Here is a 24,699-nt window from a genome sequence, read left to right as displayed (position 1 = left end):
AACAATTATTTGATGTCAATACATATTCAAATTGCTCTGATTATCTCAAAAACATTAAGTCTTGAAAATGTCCAGCTTTGGACAATGAATAAGAAAGATGAAGCAGTGCTTCCCACCATATCGTGAATCCTAAAGGGAAGAAAGATGTACCTCATACACGTATGTTTCATAGGAACTCTCCACATGGTTGGGGCTGAAACTGAAAGGAAGACACACAGCTCACAGCAATAAAGATCACACTGCTGGTTTGAGGATATGAGTCCTGACACGAAGAGGAACACAACTGATGGTTAAAGCAGCAGGGAACTGGGGCTAGCCTTTGGACATCCTCTACTCAGCTTTCTCAATGCCTATTTATGATTTCATTTTAGTGCTTTTTCATTGGCCCATTAAAAAAAAAAAAACTGACTCTTTCTTTTGCTTGTCCTTGAAAAACAGTGGAAATTCTTCACAAGCCTGTGCTGAAGGACTAGCCCCCAAGGGGGTGCAGACAGCACACATTGGTCTTACTTCATTTGAGGGCAACAGGTTGACGAGTGAGCAGGATTCTTTGGGGGCCATTGGGAACCACTGCTACCGCTTCACCCTCAGTACCACCTGCTGGAGTGGGTTAGGGGCAATAAGCAGGACCCTCTTCGTATTAGTATCCCATGGCTGCTTAGTGGCTTAAAACAGCACACCTTTATTCTCTTACAGTTATGGAATAGGAAGTCCAAAATCAATTTCACTGGGCCAAAATCTAGGTGTTGGCAGGGCAATACTCTTAGGGAAGAATCCATTTTCTTGCCTTTCCAGCTTCTAAAACTTCATTCCGGGGAATTCCCTGGTGATCCAGCTGTTAGGACTCCACGCTTCCACTGCCCTGGACCCAGGTTGGATTCAAGGTCAGGGAACTGAGATCCCTCAGGCCGCCTTGGCTCATGGCCCCTTCCTCCATCTTCAAAGTGTAGCATCTTGCTTCAGTTGTCACATTGCTTCCTGATTCTGTGTCACATCTCCCTCTGCTTCCCTCTTTAATGAGTCTTGTGATTACAGTGAAAGCCTACCAGGATAATCCAAGATAATCTCCCACCTCACGATCCTTAGTTTAATATCACATCCGTAAAGCCCTTTTTGCCATATAAGGAAACATTCACAGGTTCAGGGATTAGGACATGGATATATTTTATGGCCACTATTCAACCTACCACACTCCTCTTGAGAACAACTCATTTCGAGAATACTACTACTTACATTTTGAGACTGCAAAGCCTTTTACATGTGTTTTTCATTTGATTATCACAACAATCCTTCAAGGTAGGCAAGGTTTGAGTTTCCCAGGAAGCAAACCCTGAGGCAGGGAGTTAAATGCATGTAGTTTGTTTAGGAGGTGATCCTAGAAATCACAGAAAGAGAGTGAGGAAGTGAGACAGGAGGGGGAAGAAGCCAATAGAGAGTGTGGAATCAAGCTGTTACCACTGTGGGAAAGTGGAGCTCAATCCCCCAGGAGACTCAGACAGTATAGAAACTTCGGTTATTCTAACCGGGGGCTGAAGAAGCTGGGGTTTATCCACCAACTCCCCAGGCATCCTCTATGGAGGGCTGCTTTGGGGGCATTAACTCTCCAGCACTTCCAGCTTCCCCTGCCCTAGCAGCCAGTGTTCTCCTGCGGCCAGAAGGAGACCTCAGAATCACAGGTGTCTTCAGCAAGCAGCCTGGGGAGGTAAAGGCCCAAAGGGTTGGCTAGGCCACCAGCAGTGTCTGCTAGGATCCCCACCTACAAATGAGACTCATTCACTCTTTCACCAAACATGTGTTGAGTGCTTGCTTCCTCTGGACCCCACAGTGTGCCAGGTACTGCAACTTACAAATGAATGAAGCTCCCTGCACCTGAGAAACTCACAGTGTGTACAGTGTGTAAAGAGACAAGTTATCATACATGGTGGTAAATGCTATGCCAGAACTGTAAGTGCTTGTGTCTGGTGCATAAAGAGTTTGCAATAAAAATTGGTTTTTAGAAGTAAGGTATTATAAAGTGCAGAAGACCTCTGTCTAAGGGACAGATATCTCTCTCCATCATCAGAGCCAGACACCCAAATAAGGCACAGAGATGAAATAGGGTAAAATACAAAGTGACTGGGCCAAGGTCACCTAGCCTGTGAACCACAGAGCTGAGTGTTGAATATCAGGACAAGAATCCACATTTTCTGATTCCTAAGCCAGGACTCCTTTCACCCCACCTAACAGTCTCTGGGAGATAAGACCTAGCACCTGACACAATACCCAGTTCAGAGTAGGTACCTGGTGTCCCTGTGAAATGGAAGCAGAGCATTCAGCTGACCATGAGAAAGGAAAATATAATCCATTGCAGGAATGGGAAGGGACTTTTCTTAGGGAGAAAGTCTAAAATTTTAGTGAAATTTTTGCTGCTAGAAAATCAATTTAATTTAACGGTCTAGGTTTGTTTGCTTGCTTTTTTCAGGTCCTGCTATTTTCTTCTCCAGTGCTTGGTGGTGTCCTCAAGCTGCAAAGAACAGAGGAAGAGGCTGTTCCACCTTGTACTCTGGGTCAGGGGTCTCCAGAGCGGGATTCACATACCCCAGGGTGAGCCCCAGAAAATAACTGATATACGAGAAGAAAACCCTGGGACTGTGTTCATACTTATCTCTAATAATTAGAGCCCAAACTTTGCTAACGTTAAAAAATGGTCTGACACCGGGGCCCCCCCCAGAGGGTCATGTGTCAGGCACAAGTGTGAGGTAGCCTGAAGGGAGAATGGGAAGTTCCACTCTTTTTTTTTTGTCCACTTTCTCTTTATTCTAACATGTTGCAGTGTGTGTGTGCCCAGGTAAAGGGATATATGGGGTCTATTATATAATTTAAATTAAACTAACCTCATAAAATGGACCAGAGGCTAAAAAGGATTCCTGCAAAGAAACCTTACACTGAGGATAATACTAACGTAAGCACAAGTGAATAAGAAAATGACAGAGCTGACACTTCTACTCCTGGTACAAGCTCCTTGTCAGCTACACTAGGAGGTGAAAACGACGATGAGCTAATCAGATCTGTCAAGAGGTCAGCTTCAAAATTCAGAAATTATCAATACTATCTGAAATACGGATTTACAGCCACTATAATAAATGCTTGTAAATTGATACAGCCACTATGGAGAACAGTATGGAGGTTCCTTAAAAAACTACAAATAGAACTACCATACGACCCAGCAATCCCACTACTGGGCATATACCCTGAGAAAACCATAATTCAAAAAGAGTCATGTACCAAAATGTTCATTGCAGCTCTATTTACAATAGCCAGGACATGGAAGCAACCTAAATGTCCATCGACAGATGAAAGGATAAAGATGTGGCACATATATACAATGGAATATTACTCAGCCATAAAAAGAAATGAAATGGAGGTATTTGTAATGAGGTGGATGGAGTTAGAGTCTGTCATACAGAGTGAAGTAAGTCAGAAAGAGAAAAACAAATACAGTATGCTAACACATATATACGGAATCTAAGGAAAAAAAAAAAAAGGCCATGAAGAACCTAGTGGCAAGATGGGAATAAAGACACAGACCTACTAGAGAATGGACTTGAGGATATGGGGAGGGGGTGGGGCGAGATGTGACAGGGTGAGAGAGTGTCATGGACATATATACACTACCAAATGTAAAATAGATAGCTAGTGGGAAGCAGCCGCATAGCACAGGGAGATCAGCTCGGTGCTTTGTGACCACCTAGAGGGGTGGGATGGGGAGGGTGGGAGGGAGGGAGATGCAAGAGGGAAGAGATATGGGAACATATTGTATATGTATAACTGATTCACTTTGTTATAAAGCAGAAGCTAACACACCATTGTAAGGCAATTATACTTCAATAAAGATGTTTAAAAAAATAAAATAAAATAAAATAAATGCTGAAATCTATAGTATGCCTCTGTCTTATGATAGGAGGAAGTCATCACAATAAGCGAGACATTTTAAAACATTGTCTATGCTATCTTTATTGTAGTTTTTGTCTTCTATTTCATGTATGTTTTAGAAATACATAATATATTAGTATGGCGGAGACAATGAAAAAATTTGGAAGCAACCTGTCTTTTTTTAAAAATATGTTTATCGGGCTTCCCTGGTGGCGCAGTGGTTGAGAATCCGCCTGCTGATGCAGGGGACACGGGTTCGAGCCCTGGTCTGGGAAGATCCCACATGCCACGGAGCAACTGGGCCCGTGAGCCACAACTACTGAGCCTGCGCGTCTGGAGCCCGTGCTCCGCAACAAGAGAGGCCGCGATAGTGAGAGGCCCGCACACCGCGATGAAGAGTGGCCCCCGCTCACCACAACTAGAGAAAGCCCTCGCACAGAAACGAAGACCCAACACACCCAAGAATCACTCAATTAATAAATAAATTTATTTAAAAAAAAATGTTTATTTATTTGGCTGCACTGGGTCTTAGTTGTGGCACACGGGCTCTTAGTTGCGGCATGTGGGATCTAGTTCCCTGACCAGGGAACAAACTTGGGCCCCCTGCATGGGAGCACAGAGTCTTAACTACTGGACCACCAGGGAAGTCCCAGACACCACTTGTCTTGATGACCAAGGTGCTACACACAATCTATTAGCCCAGTGCTTTGCTTCTGATAGTGGCACCATGGAGCATAGTGGCAGGTTAGTAAATAAGCACTAAATGAATGACTATCCTTTCAGGTGACAACCACAATATATTAGGACAAGGCTAGGACATAGAATTCAAACAAGTTAGAGGAATGGGGTTTATTATAACAAGAGGCTGAGCAGATGCCTGCATGGAAAGAAACAACTGACATCTTTCAATACCAAGGATCCCAACCAAGTTTCCTTCACAGTTTATACAAACATTAACTGGTAACCTGAATGGCTAAAATTTAAAACACTGATAATACCAACTATTGGCAAGGATGTGGCACAAGTGGAATGCCTATACACTACCGGTGAGAGTGTCAACTGCATAATTGCTTTGGGAAATTGACCATATCTAATAAGGCTGAAGAGATGTATAGCAATGACACAGCAATTCCTCCCCTAGACATATATACAATAGAAATGTAGAAAACAACATTATTCTAAATAGTCCAAAGTTGGAAGCAACCTATAAAACCATCAACTGTAGAATAGATAAATAAATTGTTGTAACTGATACAATGAGAATGAAGGAACTATTGTTATATGCCATAACATGTATGAATTTCACAAACATAACATTGAGCCAAAAATTCCAGACCAAAGAGTTCTAACTGTAAGCAGTACCATGCCAAGCAATATAGGAGCATAAGGCAAAAGGAAAAATCAATAAAACTGATTGTGATGATTAATTTTGTATGTCAACTTGGCTAGGCCATGGTATCCAGATATTTGGTCAAACATTATTCTAGATGTTTCTGTGAAGCTATTTTTTAGATGAGATTAACATTTAAATCAGCAGACTCTCAGTAAGGACACGAGCAAACAGGAATGGTTCCATAAAATGACAGCTATTGTGAATTGAATAGACCATGTCTAAAAAGTGATTCTTGAATGAAATATACCCTGTAGCTAGGAAAGTAGTGGTTGGCCAAAAAGTTCATTCGGGTTTTTCCATAACATCTTACAGTTTTTGGCCAACCCAATAGGATGCTTTTCCCTTTACCTGAAATTTACAAACCCAGTGACCATCAATTACAGTAGATTTTAGCCTTCTGTGGTACATCCCGTGCTGATGGAGATGGACCATTCCTGTGTAATGGCCAAGGCAAAGAAAACCTGAGATACAGAAGGACTCCATGTGAGCTGAGAGCAGGATTTGGGTCTCAAATGTTCTCAGACAGTCCACACTTTAGTCAATGCCAGAACAAAAATAATGAGTCTTTTGCAGTGAAAACAAAGCTTTTTTTTTTTTTTTTTTTTTGGCGACTGGACAGGGCAACTTGAACCCTGGGCCCTCAGATTAAATCCCCACATGTCTTTTTAAGATGAATTTATACAGCATAAATGATTGACTTGTCAATGGTGTGCCGAAAAGAGAGAAAAGAAGGAGAAAGAGAAGGAGAAGGAGATTGAGAAGAAGAAAGAGAAGGAGAAGGAAGAAGAAGAAAGAGAAAAAAAGCATAGCATCATGTACATGTATTTGAGGAAACTCCTTGAATCCAAATTTCTCAAGGGCTTCACCTCAATGGCTTCCTGAACCTGAAAGAGTGTCTATGATGGTTAATTTTATGTGTTTACTTGGCTAGGCCATAGTACCCAGATATTTGAACAAACATGTCTGGATATTGCTGTGAAGATTTTTTTAAATGAGAGTGAAGTAGATTACCCTTCATAGTGTGGGTGGGCCTCAACCAATCAGTTGAAGGCCTTAACAGCAAAAGACTGATCTACCCAAAAGAAGAGGGAATTCTGCCAGCAGGTCACCTTTGGATGTGAACTGCAGCTCTTCCTTGGGTCTCCAGCCTGCCAGCCTATCCTGCAGATTTTGGACTTGCCACACATTCACAACCACAGGAGCCAATTCCTTAAAATAATTATCTCTCTGTCTCTCTCTACAGAGATTTCTCTCTGAAGAGAGAGAGAAAAAAACAACAACCTGTTGGTTCTGTTTCTCTGGAGAACACTGATCCTGTCTTTATTTAAATTTTTAATATTTTGTTCATCATGGATTTTTAAAATTAATTTTGAGTTTTTAAAATATTGCATGAAAATATTATTTATCTTGATTATTGAGGGCTTTGGGGTACTCCTTTGAATTTTACACCTGAGGCTAGTGCCTCACTTGCATTACCCTTGTCCTGGCTCTTCATTTATATAAAGTTCAATAACAGGCAGAAGTAATCCATGCTGCTAAAAGTCAAGATAATGGTTCCTTTGGGGGGAGGGGAGGAGTAGTAACACATGGGATAAATGGGGTGCTAAAATGTTCTCCTTCCTGATGTGGGTGTTGGTTAAATGTGCATGTTCTCTTTGCGAAAATTCATTCAGATGTACACTCATGATTTGTGCTCATTTCTCTATGTATATGATACTTCAACAAAAACTAATGTAAACATTAGACTAGTGCTCCCATTGTCCACCTCTATCATCTCTTCCAAATTGGTAATAAAAATTTAAATCAATTGCCAGTTTATCTCTGAGGCATCACTTTCAGAGAAATGCCAATCCTACCCAAGACCCCTTGGATTTCAAGGAGGAAAAAAAGCACTCAAGCTAACTCCAAACAAGGGGGCATTACTGAAAGCATATTGGGAAATCTCACCAATCTGGGGGGCAGGAAGTACTGCTGTCCTTCATGAGAATCTATATATTGGCATCTTTAAGGGGCACTTAATAAATGGCACCCCTCTTTCCAACACGGTGCTGAAGAAATTGAGAAATAAAGCAAAGGAGTGGTCTATGGAGGCCAAAATGCAGCCTTTATTACTGATGGAGACCAGATTGGAGTTTGTGGCTTTTAGTCTATTAAATAAGCATGCTTGCTAATTCCAACCACAGAATTCAGATGACTTACCCACCTGTCTTAGTCCATTCGGGCTGCTATGACAGAATACCATAGGCTGTGAGGCTTATAAACAACAGAAATTTATTTCTTACAGTTCTGGAGGCCTGAAAGTCAAAGATCAAGGTGCTGGCAGATTCGCTGTCTGGTAAGGACCCACTTCCAAGTTCAGAGATGGCTATCTTTTCACTGTATCCTCATACAGTGGAAAGGGTCGGGGAGCTCTTTGGGGCCTTTTTTTTATAAGGGCACTAATCCCATTCATGAGAGTTGAACTCTCATGATCTAATCACCTCCCAAAGGCCCCTCCTAATACCTCCTACTAACCATCATATTGGGGGTTAGGTTTCAACATTTGAATTTGGAGGGGACACAGACATTTAGTCTGTAGCACCACCCCACTCCAATTACACTAGACCAGTAGAACATGCTTTCCTTGTGAAGGGTCAGAGCTGAATCCTTGTTCCTTATGGGCAGCTCACTCCCAGGAGGAAGAACAAGCCAAGCATGCTCAGTTATCTTCCTAAATTCAGCAGGTAGATGAGTAACTCCACTCCCTAGAGGGAAGAAAGGCCAATATTGTATTAGGAAAAATCCCTCATTATGGAAACCAGGAGTAGGGAAAAGACCTTCATCTCTAACACTGTGACTCAGAAACAGAACCACCAGGGATTGAGATTCTCCTTTCTCTCAAGGTCTGAGTGTTCTCTCATCTCAACTTCTCTCAGTGCTTCCCTCATTGTCTCCTGGCTTCCTCTTCTCACTCATGGTCTGATATGGTGGCCTCATTCCCTAAGTTTGTCTCACTATTCAGCTTGGCTCCCTGAAGCTGACACACTCGCCCTCTCAGTGTCTCCACTCCAAATTTACAGGAGAAGAATCAGACTGTCCCAGCTCATCTTCTAAAGCCAGGCTGCCCAAGACTCAAGCAAGCAGCCAGTCAACTTATTCAGCAACTTGGTCAGGAAAGCTCACTCACTCATGCTAACAAAACTCACAGGAGGCTGTATGTAAATCAGGAAGCCACTTTACTGATTTACAAAGGGAGATGTTACTTTCCAGTGACTCATGTTTACTCATGTCTACGGAAAGATTATAGTGGAAATTTGGATTAGTGATGATAATAAATTGATAATTTTTAGGTAGGCTAATGCTTTTTTTGGCTAAGTGGCATAGGTTTATAGTTTATTTTAAAATAATTCAAGATGAGAAATAAAGTATAAAAATGAAGGGAGGCAACTACTTTGGAAAATAGTTTGACAGCTTCTTACAAAGTTAGAGTTATCATGTGACCCAACAATTCTACTCCTAAGTATCTACCCCAGAGAAACAAAGAATATGTGCACGTGAAAACATGTATGTAAATGTCCATAATGGCATTATTCATGATGGCCAAAAAGTTGAAATAACTCAAATGTCCATCAACTGATACATGGGTAAACAAAATGTGGTATATAACCATACAATGGAATATTACTTGGCAATAAAAAGGAACAAAATACTAATACATGCTAAAACATGGATGAATCTCAAAAACATTATGCCCAGTGAAAGAAGCCAGACACAAAAGAACACATATGGTATGATTCCATTTGTAAAAAATATTCAGAAAAGGCAAACCTATAGAGACAGAAAGTAGATTAGTGGTTGCCTAGGAACAGCTAGGACCAGGGGTGGGAATGAGGAGTGACTATAAATGGGCACCAGGTTGCTTTTTAGGGTGATAGAAATGTTCTAGAATCAGATTGTGGTGAAGGTTGTACAACTCTATAAATACACTAAAAGTCTTTGAATTGTTTAGCTTAAATGGATGAATTGCATGGAATGTGAATTATATCTCAATAAAGCTATTTTTTAAAAGGAAAAGGGAAGGAAGTATTGGGGGGAGGAAAAGGAAAGAAGGAAGGAAGGAAGGAAGAAAGGAAGGAAGGAAGGAAGGAAGAGAGGGAGGGAGAGAGGGAAGGAGGAAAGAAGGAAGATTTTTGTCAGCCATGATGGTCATAGTCTTCACAGTACCAGAATGTCTGAGAAGCCAAAATTATCATCAGAAAGTTTGATGAGAGAGAAATAGAAGATCTTGAAAGATTTTAGATGAAGGATATTCTGAAACCTAATAAACCACCACTTCCCTGCAGCCCCCATCTTTCCTCTGAACAGTGCTGGATAAACACAGCAAATGTCTGACTCATTGGTTCTCTCTTTTCTTTGGTTGGCGGTGAATATCCCTCTCTAGTTACACACTCTGAGTCTATATGATAAAACATGATGGGACTAGTATTTTTTCTCTAAAAGTATATCCAAACTGCCCTAATTATGATCTTTAGTGTTTCCAAAACTCTTCAGACACAATTATTTGAAAAAGCTCTTGGTTCCATCCCATAGCCAGATACTCTTTCATTATGTATGAAATTTTTTAACACTCAAACTGTAACCTTACTTCCAAAGTCTTGGGGAAACCATCACTCTCAGGCCCATGTAGCCCTTATAGCATATTGAGGTACAGCATTATCAGGGTTTTTTGGCAACTCTAGTTAGATTATATGCATTTCTTTATCAATTAAATTTCATTAACTTTCTTTCAGAGATTTCTGTTCTGTTGATGGCTTTTTTCCTGTTTCCCAGGACTGTGATGGAATTAATCTCCAAATACAGACTCACACAAATCTCAAATCCCATTTCTAGATTTTGGGAGCCTGAGGGAGGAGAGGTATGTGTGTTTGATCTGTCATTCTGATCCAACCTGCAACTTCATTTATTATGATTATATAATATCCCAGAGTTTTGATATAATTTATATAACCATTCCGTATTTTTTAATATTAAAATTACTGTTGTGATCAACACTCCTATATATAAATCTAAAGAAACTCTTTTAATGCCTGTTGAATAAAATAGTAAAATGATTTGGTGGTCTATGTTTGGGTTTTCATAAACATATACATTATCAAAAGGTTAAAGACCCTGAATAGCCAAAGCAATCTTGAGGGAAAAAAAAAAAAAAAAGCTAAAAGTATCATGTGCCTTGACTTCAGACTATACTACAAAGCTACAGTCATCAAAACAGTATGATACTGGCACAAAAACAGACACACAGATCAATGGAATAGAATAGAAAGCCCAGAAATAAACCCATGCACACATGGTCAATTAACCCATGACAAAGGAGGCAAGAGGGAAAAAACAGTCTTATATTCCCCATTGTATATATTCCCCATTATATACAATGGGGGAAAAAGAGTCTCTTCAATAAGTGGTGCTGGGAAAACTGGACAGATACATGTAAAAGAATAAAATAAGAACATTTTCTCACACCATACACAAAAATAAACTCAAAATGGATTAAAGACTTAAATGTAAGACTGGAAACCATAAAACTCCTAGAAGAAAACAGGCAGAACACTCTTTGACATAAGTTGTAGCAATATTTTTTTGGATCAGTCTTCTCAGGCAAAGGAAACAAAAGCAAAAATAAACAAATGGGACCTAATTAAACTTAAAAGCTTTTGCACAGCAAAGGAAAACATTGACAAAATGAAAAGACAACCTATGGAATAGAAGAAAATATTTGCAAATGATATGTCCAATAAGGGGTTAATACCCAAAATATATAAGCAGCTCATACAACTCAATATCATAAAAACAAAAAGCCTGATTAAAAAATGGGCAAAAGACGAGAATAGACATTTTTCCAAAGAAGACATACAGATAGCCAACAGAAACATGAAAAGACACTCATCACTAATTATTAGAGAAATACAAATCAAAACCACAATGAGGTATCACCTCCCACCTGTCAGAATGGCTATCGTCAAAAAGACCACAAATAATAAATGTTGGCGAGGATGTGGAGAAAAGAGAACCCTAGTACGCTGTTGGTGGGAATGTAAACTGGTGCAGCCATTATGGAAAACAGTATGGAGCTTTCTAAAAAAACTGAAAATGGAACTACCATATGATGCAGCAATTCTACTCCTGGGTATATATCTGAAGAAAACAAAAACACTAATTCAAAAAGATATATGCACCCCTATATTAATGGCAGCATTATTTACAATAGCCAAGATATGGAAGCAACCTAAGTGTCCACTGATGGGTGAATGGATAAAGAAAATGTAGTACATATATACAATAGAATATTATTCAGCCATGAGAAAGAAGGATATCCTGCCATTTGTGACAATATGGATGAAACTGGAAGGCATTAGGAAATAATGAAATAAGCCAGACAGAGAAGGACAAATACTGTATGTTATCACTTATCTGTGGAATCTAAAAAATAAAATAAATGAATAAATATAGCAAAACAGAAACAGATTCACAGCTATAGAGAACAAATTAATAGTTACCAGTGGGAAGAGAGACTGTGGGAGGGGTAAGATAGGAGCAGGGGATTAAGAGGTACAAATTACTATGTATAAAATAAATAAGTTACAAGGGTATACTGTACAGCACAGGGAATACAGCCAATATTTTATAACTTTAAATGGAGCATAATCTGTAAAAATACTGAATCACTATATTGTACACCTGAAACCAATATAGTATTGTAAATCAACCATACTTTAATAAAAAAATTTAAGGTTGGACATGTCAGTGCACTATTTAATCTAAGGACAAGAATGAGAAAACCAGATCAACCTTCAATTTGGGGAGCAAACCACATCAGAATTCTCTACTTCCAACTCTTCATGATTCCTAACAGTCCATTTTCTCATCCTTTCTTTATTCCCTTACCAAAGATTCTGTACAGAATCAAAGGAAAGACAACATGGAGAAAGATCTAAGCTATTGAATAAGCTCAGCCCTGGACAGCAAATGGAGGTTTGGCTGGAACCACTCAGATACCTAAAAGGTTTTCATCTTTGACAACACTGTCACTTGTACTAGCTTTATTTTTTAACTTACGAAACAATTTGTGAAAATTCTAGGATTCCTTTGTGAAAATTCTAGGCTTCCTTTTCTGCACAAACTAATGAACTCTAATGAGCTGCAAGAGTTTTTAAAACTGTTAATTCAGCACTGGAAAAACAACTGACGCTACTTTACATCTCTGGAGGCCCCAGGTGAAATAAGAAAAGTTAGAGGTGTAATGTATTCTTTAGTAAAGATCAGAGTTACCTCCCAAGAGCTAGAGAAGATGGGAGGAGGTACAGAGGAGGTATGAACACAAGCAGATAAGTAGGAGCTTCTCAATATAACATTTGTTAAATAAATGAGTCAGAATCATAGCCAAGAAGAAAAAAATATCAAACCTCTAACCAGGTGCATCAAAACAATCATGTTGAAATCAGAAAGGGGGAAGATAATATATTTATTATTTTCTAGGTTGAAAACAGGGTTATAAGAAATCTCAAAAGTGATTAACATAAATTTGGGAAGAACCATAAGATTTAACTCCAATTCAACATGAAAATCTACTTGCTGTCCTTCAGTTTTCATCTTTTCTCAATTCGTCCATATCCTTTTCTCTCCTGTGAGGAAGTGCCAGAATGAGAGAAAGGGGCAGGATGAACTCTGGGAAAATATAAACCTGAGAAAATTTGAATTTGTTCATTCAGTCTTTCAAGTCTTCATGTATCATTCATTCAACTACCATTTACTGAGTGCTTAATATGTGCAAGAGACTATTCTTTCATTAAAAAAATAAAACCTTTTTCTTACTATAAGAGTAGAAATTTTGAAAATTCATAAAAATATAAAGAAAATAATAACAATTTATTTAATGTTCCACCACCTCGAAATAACCACTGTTAATAATCTGAGAGTATTTCCTTTTGGTCTTTTTTCTATTCTAGCTTTTTTTTTTAGTAATCAGGGTCCTATTAAATATAACATTTTTTCAAGTTATTTTAATAGAATTTTGATTCTTAGGTTTTTTTCATTAGCATTATATTGAGCCCATTTTCATGGGTCATTAAAAATCTTCAAAATATAATTTTGTGGATATATAATATTCCCTGAGCTGACTGTGCATATTCCCTCCAGTGGATGCAACATACTGTATATAGCCTTTCCTCTGTTATTGGCTATTTCAATGTTTTCCAGTGTATTACTACTAGGGCATAGTAAATTTTTTTTTGCACATAAATATTTTTTGTGCCACTGATTATTCCCACAGGAAAGATTGCTAGAATCGTACTGCCTGAGTCAACTGGATCATGATAACTCCAACAGCTCAGCACCATCCAATAGAACGTTATGATGGTGAAATGTTTATATCTGCACTGTCCAGTGTGGTGGCCAATCACCACATCTGACTACTGAGCACTGGAAATGTGGGTAGTACATCTGAGAAACTGACTTTTTAATTTTATTGCATTTTAACTAATTTAAATGTAAATAGCTTCTTCTGCTAATGGCTATGGTATTGGACAGTGCAGCAACAGCAGGTCTAAGGTCTTAATTTGTTTGACTTTTGGAGACTTTCACAAAATGGCTCTGATTCTGTTTGCATAGCACTGAGCTCAAGAAACTATTGTGCAGGTCTGGAGAGTCTGATGATAATGAGGATTTTGTTTATGCCTCATGAACTGGGCCTGTTCTTATATCAGCTGGTCTCAGCAGACATGAGGGCAGACTATGAGCAGGCCTGGATCTACCTCATGAAAATAAGCCTTATGAATACATGGTGAACCTAGACAGAAACACTTTTGTTTCCAAAAGGGTTAGATGTGACCCTCTCTTACTCAGACATTACCATCCCCAACTGTGTGCCTGTTGGTGAAGATGTGGGGACTTCCTTCTATACCTTGACATAAGTAAATGCCGATTAATTTACTCAGAGGGTGCCTGGCTCTGTTTTTTCCATCAATACATACCTACTTCTGACATGTTTCAATATAATGGTCATGCAAGAGGTATGAACTTCTTCAAAGTTCCTGAGATATCTGGACAGCTTTCTTCCACAAAAGAGTCAGTACTGATATAATCCCACCACCAGTATATGCAAGTGCTCATCTAGGAGCACCACCTCCCAGCGTTGGCATCTTTTTTTTTTTTATAAATTTATTTATTTATTTATTTATTTATTTATTTTTGGCTGTGTTGGGTCTTTGTTGCCGTATGAGGGCTTTCTCTATTTGCGGTGAGCGCGGGCTACTCTTGGTTGCGGTGCGCAGCCTTCTCATTGCGGTGGCTTCTCTTATCAAGGAGCACGGGCTCTAGGCATGCGGGCTTCAGTAGTTGTGGCACGCAGGCTCAGTAGTTGTGGCTCACGGGCTCTAGAGCGCAGGCTCAGTAGTTGTGGCGCACGGGCTTAGTTGCTCCGTGGCATGTGGGATCTGCCTGGACCAGGGCTCGAACCCGTTTCCCCTGCATTGGCAGGCGGATTCTTAACCACTGTGCCACCAGGGAAGCCCCGGCATTATTTTTTTTATTTACAAATTTAATGGATAAAAAATGGTATAGAATTGTCATTTAAATTTACAAATCTTGGGCTTCCCTGGTGGCACAGTGGTTGAGAATCTGCCTGCTAATGCAGGGGACACGGGTTCGAGCCCTGGTCTGGGAAGATACCACATGCCACGGAGCAACTGGGCCCGTGAGCCACAACTACTGAGCCTGCGCGTCTGGAGCCTGTGCTCCGCAACAACAGAGGCCGCGATAGTGAGAGGCCCGCGCACCGCGAAGAAGAGTGGCGCCCGCTTGCCACAACTAGAGAAAGCCCTCGCACAGAAACGAAAACCCAACACAGCCATAAATAAATAAATAAATAAATAAATAAAAATTAAAAAAAAAAAATTTACAAATCTTACATTTCTACAGGCAAAGTGCTAAGAGAGCTCCCATTTTTTAAAAAGTTTTCTCTCTTGACCCCACACCTCCACATCTGGCTATCATCTCATTTCTCTGTTCTCCTTAACAATAAAACCATTTGAGTTATCTTCACTCTCTGCCTCCAGTTCCTCTTCTCCTTTTCTCTTGTGGACTCATTTCAATCAAGACTTCACCTCCACCCACTCTACCAGAACTGCTCTTGTAAAGGTGACCAGCGACCTCCATGTTGCTAAGCCCAGTGCTCACTTTTTAGTCCTTTTCATACTTGACTTATCAACAGAATTGATGCAATCACTATGCCCTCCCTGATATGCTTTCTTCTTTTGGTTCCTTAGACATCTCTTTACTTTCTCACCTTGCTGGCCACTCCTTCATATTTTCTTGTCCTGGTTCCTCCTCATCTCCCCAGCCTCAAAATGTTGATGTTCCTTAGTACATACTTAGTACTCAAACTTCTCTAACCTACTGATGCCTGTTCCCTAAGTTATCTCATTAGTCCCAGGGCTCTAAATGCTAACCATATCCCAACAGCTCCCAAATTTATATCTCTAGCCCAGACTTCTCCCCGAAATGCCAGACTTGTACATCAACGCTATCACCATCTTCACTTTGATATATCAAATGAATATGTCCAAAATCAAGTTCCTGATTTCCCACCTCAAATTCCAAATCTAGAATCATCCTTGATTACACAAGTTCCTCACATCCCAAATATATTAGCAAATACTATCAGCTTTGCATTAAAATACATCAGAATCTGACCACTTCTAGCCACATCCATAAGCCACCATCAACTCTCACCTGGATAATTGCAATAGTCTCCCAACTGGCCTCCCTGCTTCTGCCCTCGACCCACCTTAAACCTATTTTCTACACAACAGCTAGACTGAGCCCTTTAAAATATGAGTTGGGACTTCTCTCTCCTTTCCCCAGACCCTCCACCCAGGCCTGTCTCTAACATGTGTGAGGCCCCGTACAAGAATAAAATGAATGCTGTCTTTTCTTTTCCCTCCTCTGGCTCTGTTCTGAACCATGAAGAGGCTGGAATACACAGCCCATCTTGCATGCCCGAGTTTTATCTGTACTCAAAACCATAGTGGCCCCTTGACTGTCCCACAGGCCTAGGGGTGTGCACACCTGCAGTATGGTCAGCCCTTGGGAGGACGGACCAAAGAGCTGTACACAAGCCCTGGAAGCAGGTATGGGGCTGTTTGGGTGGGGAATTTTAAGGTCCCAGGTACCCATCACATGGCCTAGAAAGGGGGGTAAGGTCTCCAAGTGGGGCATTACCTCGGCAGATTCTTTGGCCTAGAGAGAGGGGGCATAGCCAGGGGAGCCAGAGAGAAGCTACTAAAGTGAAGGCTCAGTGCAGGGCCTCTGGTGCCTGGATGCAATGGACTGGCAATGTCCCAACTGGAAGCTGCCCTGCGGCCTCAATCCCAGAGTGAAGGCAACATGGAGCAAGGCTGCAGCTGATCCTTGAGAGACAAGTAGGATGAGCATACAGCCTTTGAGATCTCGAAGTCTTTTGTTGCCACAGCATAATCTATCCTATCCTAACTAATATACATATCTTGCTCTGTGAATGTGAGTGACCATATCTTACTGACTTGTATCTCCAGCACCTAGCACAGTGCCAAGCACATAATAAATACTCAAGTAGTACTGAATGATTGCAACCCTTCTGGATTTCATCTGTATGATTAAGGGAGTTAGAGTAGATATTCTATAAGGTATCTTCAAATTCTAGCATCCCATGATTTCAATAATTTCAGAAATAAAAGTTTCTGCATTTCCTTCTCAAACACCCACATACATACAAACCCTCATTACAACCTGAATTTCCTTTTTCTTCTGATGAAAAGCTTTTGTACATGGCTGTATATGCTTACAGCATTGTGAGAACTTCTTAAGGTTTTAAAATCCCAGTGCAATCAGCCTGTACAGGCAAGAAATTAAATACTGAGAATGCCTTTTCTGTCCCTGAATATTATAACCCTGAGTGATGTCTCCCACCTCCACCCACTTTTGCTGCTGACTTGGGCAAGTATACCTGCTGTTCAAAGACCATCTGAAATTACCTCTAAGAAGGAACTGCTTTGAGAATAAGGCTTATAATTAAACAGTAATTGAAGTTTCCTGCGGTTTTATGCATGGGTCTTATCTAATGCCTAAGTAGATGAACTGCCTGGCTTAAAAGTCAAATGGAATTAGATGCTTGTACGAGTGAGAGGAGGTCTCTGTTCAGCAATGTTGCTTCTTTAGGCTCCAACTAGGTTTCCAGCACTATTGTCAGAGCACCTGCACAACACTAATGACAGTTCAGCCCTGCAGAAGTGACTGTCGGAGAACCACGGATGAGTAGAGCTGAAATGCACCTCAGCTAGCTCTCTACCCAAAGCCCTTGTTTCACAGGAAATTGAAACCCAGGGAGGTAAAGTGATTTGCCTCAGGTCACAGAAGAGGAGAAGATCAGGGAATTTAGGAGGTAAGACTACGATGATTTGATTGATTTACTGGATGTAGCTTGTTAGAGAGACAAAGGAATAGAGGACAATCCCACAGTTTCTCGATTGGGCGAATAGGAAGAATGAGGGAGTCAAATGAGAAAGAGCAGGTCTGAAGGAAATTTAATGAGCATAGTTTAGGCTGTGTTGAGTTTGAAGTGTCTGTGTGCTGTACAGACAGATATCAAGCAGACAGATATTATAAATCTGAAATTGAGGGAAAAGGACAAGGCTAAAGAGATAAACATAGGGGGTCATCAGCATAGCCAGCAGAATATCAACATCGAAGGGCTTTGTTCAAAATAAAAAGAAAGAGGAGTTTACAGAGTAGACTACAAATGAGTGGCCAGGGAGATAAGAGGGAAATCAGGATAGAAAGGCACTAGTAAATGCAGGGGAAGAGAGGGCTTCAAGAAGGTAAGCGTGTTCGATAGTTGTGGCACATGCTTCTGGTTGCTTCCCCAAGATTCATTGTTCTCTTTTTCCTCACTAACAAAACCCTGATTTTTTTCAAAGTGGCAATAAATCTGGTCCAAAAAAACCCAAAAAAACCAAAATCTTGATTTCCTGGGTTCCTCTGCACAGAGGTGGCCCCTATGACATCCTTCTAGACAATGAGATATAAGCAGATGTCTATCTATTTAGTGGGGCTGCCAGGAAAACAATTATTTTCCTGATACAAATGGCCAAACAGCTGGCATCTCACTTTTGCTCTTTACCTTTTCTCCTTTCTTCCTTCCTTCCTTCCAAAATAATGATTCTATGTCCAGAGGTACAGCAGCTGTCTAATGAGCATGAGTACAAGAGACACACAATAGATGCTGGGGTGGAAAATTGAGTCTGATTCCTGATCCACTCAGTGGAAAGAGTGGGAAACTTGGGAGTCAACCTTGGACTCCCACCGCCATCTCACTTCCTTTGATTCAAGACACTTGATTCTACCCTTAAATAGCCTTCAAATTCACTTTCTTCTAACCACCCCACTAGCCCTGCATGGTTCAGGCCCGTGCCATGTCTTGCCTGGCTTACTGAACTGTCCTCCTGCTTCCACATCTACCCTTTCCAACCTGTTCTCTAACCTACTGTCACCATCTGTCAAACATGGAATACTTTTATGTTGATCCCTGATTAAAATAACACCAAGACGATTCTTCACTGCTTAGTGGATAAAGTCAAAGGTCCTTAGCCCCACAGACAGGCTCTTTATGATTTGGCTCGTGCCTTGCATTGATTATCACATACTATGAAAGTACATATTTCATCCATTTTGTGAACCAGGACCGTGTACCAAGCATTACGCTTGAACTTTACATTTATTTAGTCCTCAGTATGTTTGTTCCTTCACATATTTGATAGCAATATTCTCATTTTACAGATGGGTCAACTGATTCTCAGAGAGGTTAAGTCACTTGCCCAAGAACACATGGCTAGTTTAAGTGGGGAAGGCCTGGATGTCAAAATTCTTTCCACCAAGGCAGGGCCTTGACATGAAAGAAAGTACCATTCCCTCCCCCTTCCACCCCTGCCCCTCCACGTCTGGTTCCTCAATATTCCCCATCTACCCTAAATGAGCAGTCTTGTTGAAGAACCCAGCCAAAGCCAGTCTTGCCCCTGGGGCCAGAGGAATCCAGCCCCTGCTGCGGTGGGGAGGAGACAGGTTCTCCACACCAGTGTCAGCAAAGGACAGAATCGCCCAAAGCTGGAGCTGCTTCGCGGGCTGGGCGGCCTGATCCTCCCAGTCAAGGCCCCTCCTTCTCCTTGTTAGCTGGGTGTCGGGTGCGGGGATGGGGAGCCGGGGCTGGAGAGCCTTTATCCTTTGACCCAGCCGGCGTGGCTGGCACCACGGCCGTGTCGGAGTAGGATCCGGGCTCCAAGGCCACCCCCTCCAGGATCCAGAGCTGTAAGACCAGGGAGAAGGACTCTGGTGATTCCCCCAAGGCTCGAGCAAGACCCGGCTGAACACTAACTCAGCCTGGGCGCTGGTCCCGTGCAATGGAGCCCGCTTCGCTGCTAGAGCGCTTTTGCGCGCCACTGCCGCCCAGCGCGTGAACCCAGAGAGGTTGCGGGCAGGAGGACCCAGGAGGAGTGCAGCCCTCCGAGCCCTGAGAGCCTCGACGTTCTGAGACGGGCGGTAGGGGAATCTCTGGGAGCTGCTATAGGTCGGATCGGGTCACCCAGATCTGTAACTGGAGAAGGATCCAGGTCCCCGAGGGACATCTCCAGCTGGCACCTCTGGGCCTCGGACCGCGGACTCGGAGCCCAGGCTGTCCCGTGGGCAAACCGGCCCGAGTTCCAGTCTCCGGCACGCGGCAGCCTCGCACCACGGACCCTCCCAGGCACGGAGCATGTCCAGCCGCCTTACTCAGCTCTCACGGGCAGCGGCGGGACGAACTCTGGCTGCTCCAAGCACCCCGACTGGACCCTGGGCAGCCTCTCCCCTGGGTTTAGCCCCCTCGCGCCCCCGCGCGTCCTTCTTTGTTTCTGAGCTTGCTCTGAAAGTGATGTAACGAGGCCAGACTCGCGCGCCGCTTTCCCTCTTTCCCAGACTAAGTCCTTCCTCCCTCCAGCACCCCGCGCTCTGCGCGCAGAGCTGGGTGCTGGCCTGCGCCGCCGCTCAGCTCCCAAAGCCCTGGAGACCGACGGGCACTGCTGGGAAAGACAGGCTCCCACGTCCCACCTCCTGGATGCAGAGTCAGTTGGAAAACCAGGCTTTCCTTCCAGAAACAAGGGAGAGAGCCGAGGAAACAGCTGCTGTGGAGGTTTCTAAGGAGACTCAAACTGGTTTTTTTCCCTGCTCCCGGGAGACGGCAGGAAACCTCAGGTACCGCGGTGACCCCAGTCTGTGGATGACTATATGAGAGAGAGGCAGGGGTTGCAATAGTAAGAAGGAGATCGATAAACAGAGAAAGAGAGAGAGCAACAGAAATAGAGGGAGAAACAGACAGAGACAGAGACCAAGACTGACAGACAGTAGAGTGTCAGACACAAAGAGTAAGAGAGATAGTTGGTGGGTGGGAAATGGACTTGGGTGCTTTTTGTTTTGTTTTGTTGTTTGTTTTGTTTTGTTTTGTTTTTAACCCAGTGCGTTCTCCTCTGACAGTAGGGAGGAACATTGCTCCCTGGCTAGCAGGCAGTCCCCAACCTGGATGGAGTGAAAGATGCGGCCTGATGACATTAACCCGAGGACTGGGCTGGTTGTGGCCCTGGTGAGTGTCTTCCTGGTCTTTGGCTTCATGTTCACCGTCTCTGGGATGAAAGGAGAGACTCTGGGAAACATCCCCCTCCTGGCCATAGGGCCAGCCATCTGCCTCCCAGGCATCGCAGCCATTGCCCTGGCCAGGAAAACTGAGGGATGCACCAAGTGGCCCGAGAATGAGCTGCTATGGGTCCGCAAGTTGCCCTGCTTCCGGAAACCCAAGGACAAGGAGGTGGTGGAACTGCTGAGGACCCCTTCAGACCTGGAGTCGGGCAAGGGGAGCTCAGATGAGCTGGCGAAGAAGGTGGGCCTCAGGGGGAAGCCCCCCCTCCAAGGGCAGGGCGAGGTGCCTATGGCCAGCTCCATCACCACCCCCACACCCACGGAGGAAGGAGAACGCCAGAGCCGGGTCCAGAGCGGGCATCGGGAGGAGCCATGCAGATACCTGGATGGCTACTGTCCCTCAGGCAGTTCCCTCACCTACAATGCCTTGGATGCCAAGTGCTCAGCCTGGGACAGGTCTGAGTGCCCTGAGCCCGAGGACAGCATCTTCTTTGTGCCCCAGGACAGTATCATCGTTTGCTCCTACAAGCTGAACAGCCCCTATGACAGATACTGTTGTTACATCAATCAGAGCCAAGGCAGATGGGACCATGAAACGATAGTCTAAGCTTTGCATACAAGGGTTGCTGTGTTGAAAGCAATATGACCATACTCAGCTCTCAATGGAAGGAAACTGCCCTGCTCCAACAGCCTTCACACTGTTAGAAACTGACCTGGTATGTGATGGGTGTGCAAGCCTCCGGTGCCTGAGAGCCATGTAAATAGGCATGTTGGGGACACATTTTAGGGAAGGATGATGAAGGTTAAGGACACTTGAAGAGGCAGTGGGTAGGAAAGGAAGCAGTTCCAATTGCTTTTAAACAATTTAAACCATGTTGGATGTTTTGTAAAATAACCCAGAAAGTGCTACCGAGTACCTGCTGAAAGCAAGATAAATCTAGAGTGGGCTGCAGATACCAGGCATGAAATGATACGTGGACTATTCATAGGGAAACTGAGCTGCTTTCGGTCTAAAGAAATTGAATGAAAAAACAATTCAATGCTTCATTGTATGAAATGATTTTTGTCTGGTGAAGCTTTTCACACTTAGTATTTGCTGAAAGAAAAAAAAATTAAGATAGAATAGCTACAAACCTCCTAAGGTGCAATGGCTACTGGAGAAAGGGGAGTTAAAGACAGCTGAATTATGTAATTGAGTTTTATGGTATTATCTTCAGACAAGACCAGGAATTTTAAGTAAAGCAAAATAAGTGTGACCAGTTGTGTGAAAAACTAACATTTTTAGATGGTTATGTTACTTCTGAAACTCTTCATTTAATTTGACTTACTGGGTCTTTATCTGAAGTTTTTTTAGCATTTACTCATTCAAGTATAGTTTCCTCATCAGGTGCAATATGACTTGATGTAATATTTTCATAGATTAGAATTTGTTTTCATCAAGTCAAAATGGATTTTAGATATATATACAAGTGTCTTTAACGTTTCTGGGAGATGTTATTACTATTCCTATATGCCTTTTAAAATTTGAAGACTGTGACATCAATACCATTAGTCTTGAACTTTATGCAGAATTTACATGAAATGCAATGGTTAAATTTCTGAAAATGTCATTATTTGTACACTTGTTCAACACTCCCAAAGCCTGTAAATGCCAATGAAACAAGAGTTACTCCACTAGATTTAACTAAAGCCCAGTTTTTATTATGTTCACCTGATCAGTGAACATTACATGACAAAGGTCTGTTTTATTTAATTTTTTGCTGCTGAGAAAAAAAAATCACAATGGGATCCTAAAATGTATTTCCTATTTCATTTGCTCACTGGCAATCAACCAAAATACCATTTGATCCCTGTTGAAGAGAAAAATTATATATAGAAATGGTGGTATATTTCATTTTGAAGATCAGGATAACTTTGCATCCTTCAAAGAATGATTTATTTTTAATGATTGTATAGTTTCAGCCACTTTCTCCTGAAAGGGGAATTGAGGACAAAAATTTTGGGCATACCTCTTTTGCGTATTTCAGATCCAACTCTGCAATTCTTTAAGTGTGGCATTTATTCTGTCTTAAGAGTTGTGCCCTTAAAAATCACAATTTTCTAATCAAATTCAACATCAAAATTGTAATTTATTTTAGTATGACTTAAATGTTGGAAAATGAGATGTGTGATCCTGAGCAAATTTTACCTTCTTGCACCTCAGTCCCTGAAATGGGAAAAGTGGGACTGACTGACACCAGATTATTTCTATCATTCATTCCCAGTTTGAATATTCTATGGCATTATGTCAAAGGCACTTTATATTTTGCCAGGAAATGAATTACAGCAAAATGCATGCCAAGGTTATGCAATTCATAATAACAATTATGCAACGTGGATTGAATTCTTGTTGCTATTCAAAAGAATTTTGTAGATGTATGAAAGCAGATTTGTTTTATTACCAAATATTATTTATTCAACAAAATATACTACTGGGAATAAAATGAAGATGTTAAGGGCAAAATATTTTTAAGAAGAAAATTTTCAATATTGGTATACCCCAAATAATCAAATACATACCCTTGTACTAAATGTAATTTACTTTGGATTTGGAATGGAGGGAAAATAGTTTCCTAAAATCACAATACGTCTTAATAATTCTACTGCATTTTGAAATATGGAAATCATGTTTCTACGAAGGTAAAAATTATTGGATAACTCTTAGGAATAAAAATCTTCTCTAATTTGTCACTTGTGGACATCTTTAGAGGTGAGGAGATAGCAAGACATCAGAGAGAGATGTTCACGCAGACTCAGCAAATTCTACACAGGGTCTGAAAAGAGATGGTTGTAGTGTCAGGTATGGTTTGGGGTTTGGAAAAGTTACTTTCTGATCTCTTCAGTTCAAACTCCTTGATACCATACACACACACACTCCAATTTCCAAATCCAAAGTCAACTACTGGTTTAGAGAGATAAGGTATTTTATCACATTTTCAAGTCCTATTTCAGAAGAAACTTTAAGTTTCTTTTTCCATCTACCTACTTAAGATCCTTAAAGTATCTAAGTATGCATTTGAGGGAATTTTCTGCAGTGCTAACAAAATGGTGTGCAAGTGCTGAGCTGGGAGGCTTAACTTTGACTAGAAAGAATAAACTGTGTGATTGTGTGTGTGAATTCTTCTTAACATCTTATATTAAGCCACCCCCACCTAACACGAAGCAAGGTAGCTTAGTGCCCCACATCAACACTTGTTAAGTGCTATTCAGGGTAAAACTGTTACTCTTTTGAACAGAGGTGGAAGAGAGGAGAAAGGGGTCTGAGCCCTTTAGAGGAAAGCAGAGCAAGCAGTTCATTCCAATCAACAGTGTTAGCAAATGGTTAACATGAACGGAACCGACATGAGTATTGTTCCTGGTATCCTTTAAGAGCATTCAGACAGATATAAATTTAACTCAGTATTGGTTATTTTTTTATTTTCTGTTAGTCCAAATAGTCATTTCAACTTGATTTTAAATAGGCATTTTATTTTTGAAGTCTCCTCTACTGAATTTCTCTTGCTCTATATTCCTATTTATATTGTACACGGTATTCTTTTTCCAAACTATTTCTTGATTCCAAAGTGTGAATGTAGCCAAGATAGCTAAGCTGGAGCTTATTTAAACAACTCTTTCAAAATTTAGTT

General features: G+C 41.5%; 1 protein-coding gene across 1 annotated transcript; it reads left to right on the top strand.

Moving 5' to 3' along the window:
* The first annotated feature begins 20,512 nt into the window (after window positions 1-20,512).
* Window positions 20,513-21,641, top strand: TMEM215 (transmembrane protein 215). The gene is made up of 2 exons (XM_036854975.1): window positions 20,513-20,596; window positions 20,876-21,641. The coding sequence occupies exon 2, from the start codon at window positions 20,934-20,936 to the stop codon at window positions 21,639-21,641; it is 708 nt and encodes a 235-aa protein (XP_036710870.1). The 5' UTR covers window positions 20,513-20,596; window positions 20,876-20,933.
* The last annotated feature ends 3,058 nt before the right edge of the window (window positions 21,642-24,699 follow it).

This window comes from Balaenoptera musculus, chromosome 6 (genome assembly GCF_009873245.2).
Source record: "Balaenoptera musculus isolate JJ_BM4_2016_0621 chromosome 6, mBalMus1.pri.v3, whole genome shotgun sequence".
Taxonomy (NCBI): domain Eukaryota; kingdom Metazoa; phylum Chordata; class Mammalia; order Artiodactyla; family Balaenopteridae; genus Balaenoptera; species Balaenoptera musculus.
This window is presented reverse-complemented; position numbering and strand designations above follow the sequence as displayed.

Coding starts and splice junctions, on each gene's coding strand:
- TMEM215 (XM_036854975.1), top strand. CDS start 20,934: ATGCGGCCTGATGACATTAACCCGAGGACTGGGCTGGTTGTGGCCCTG.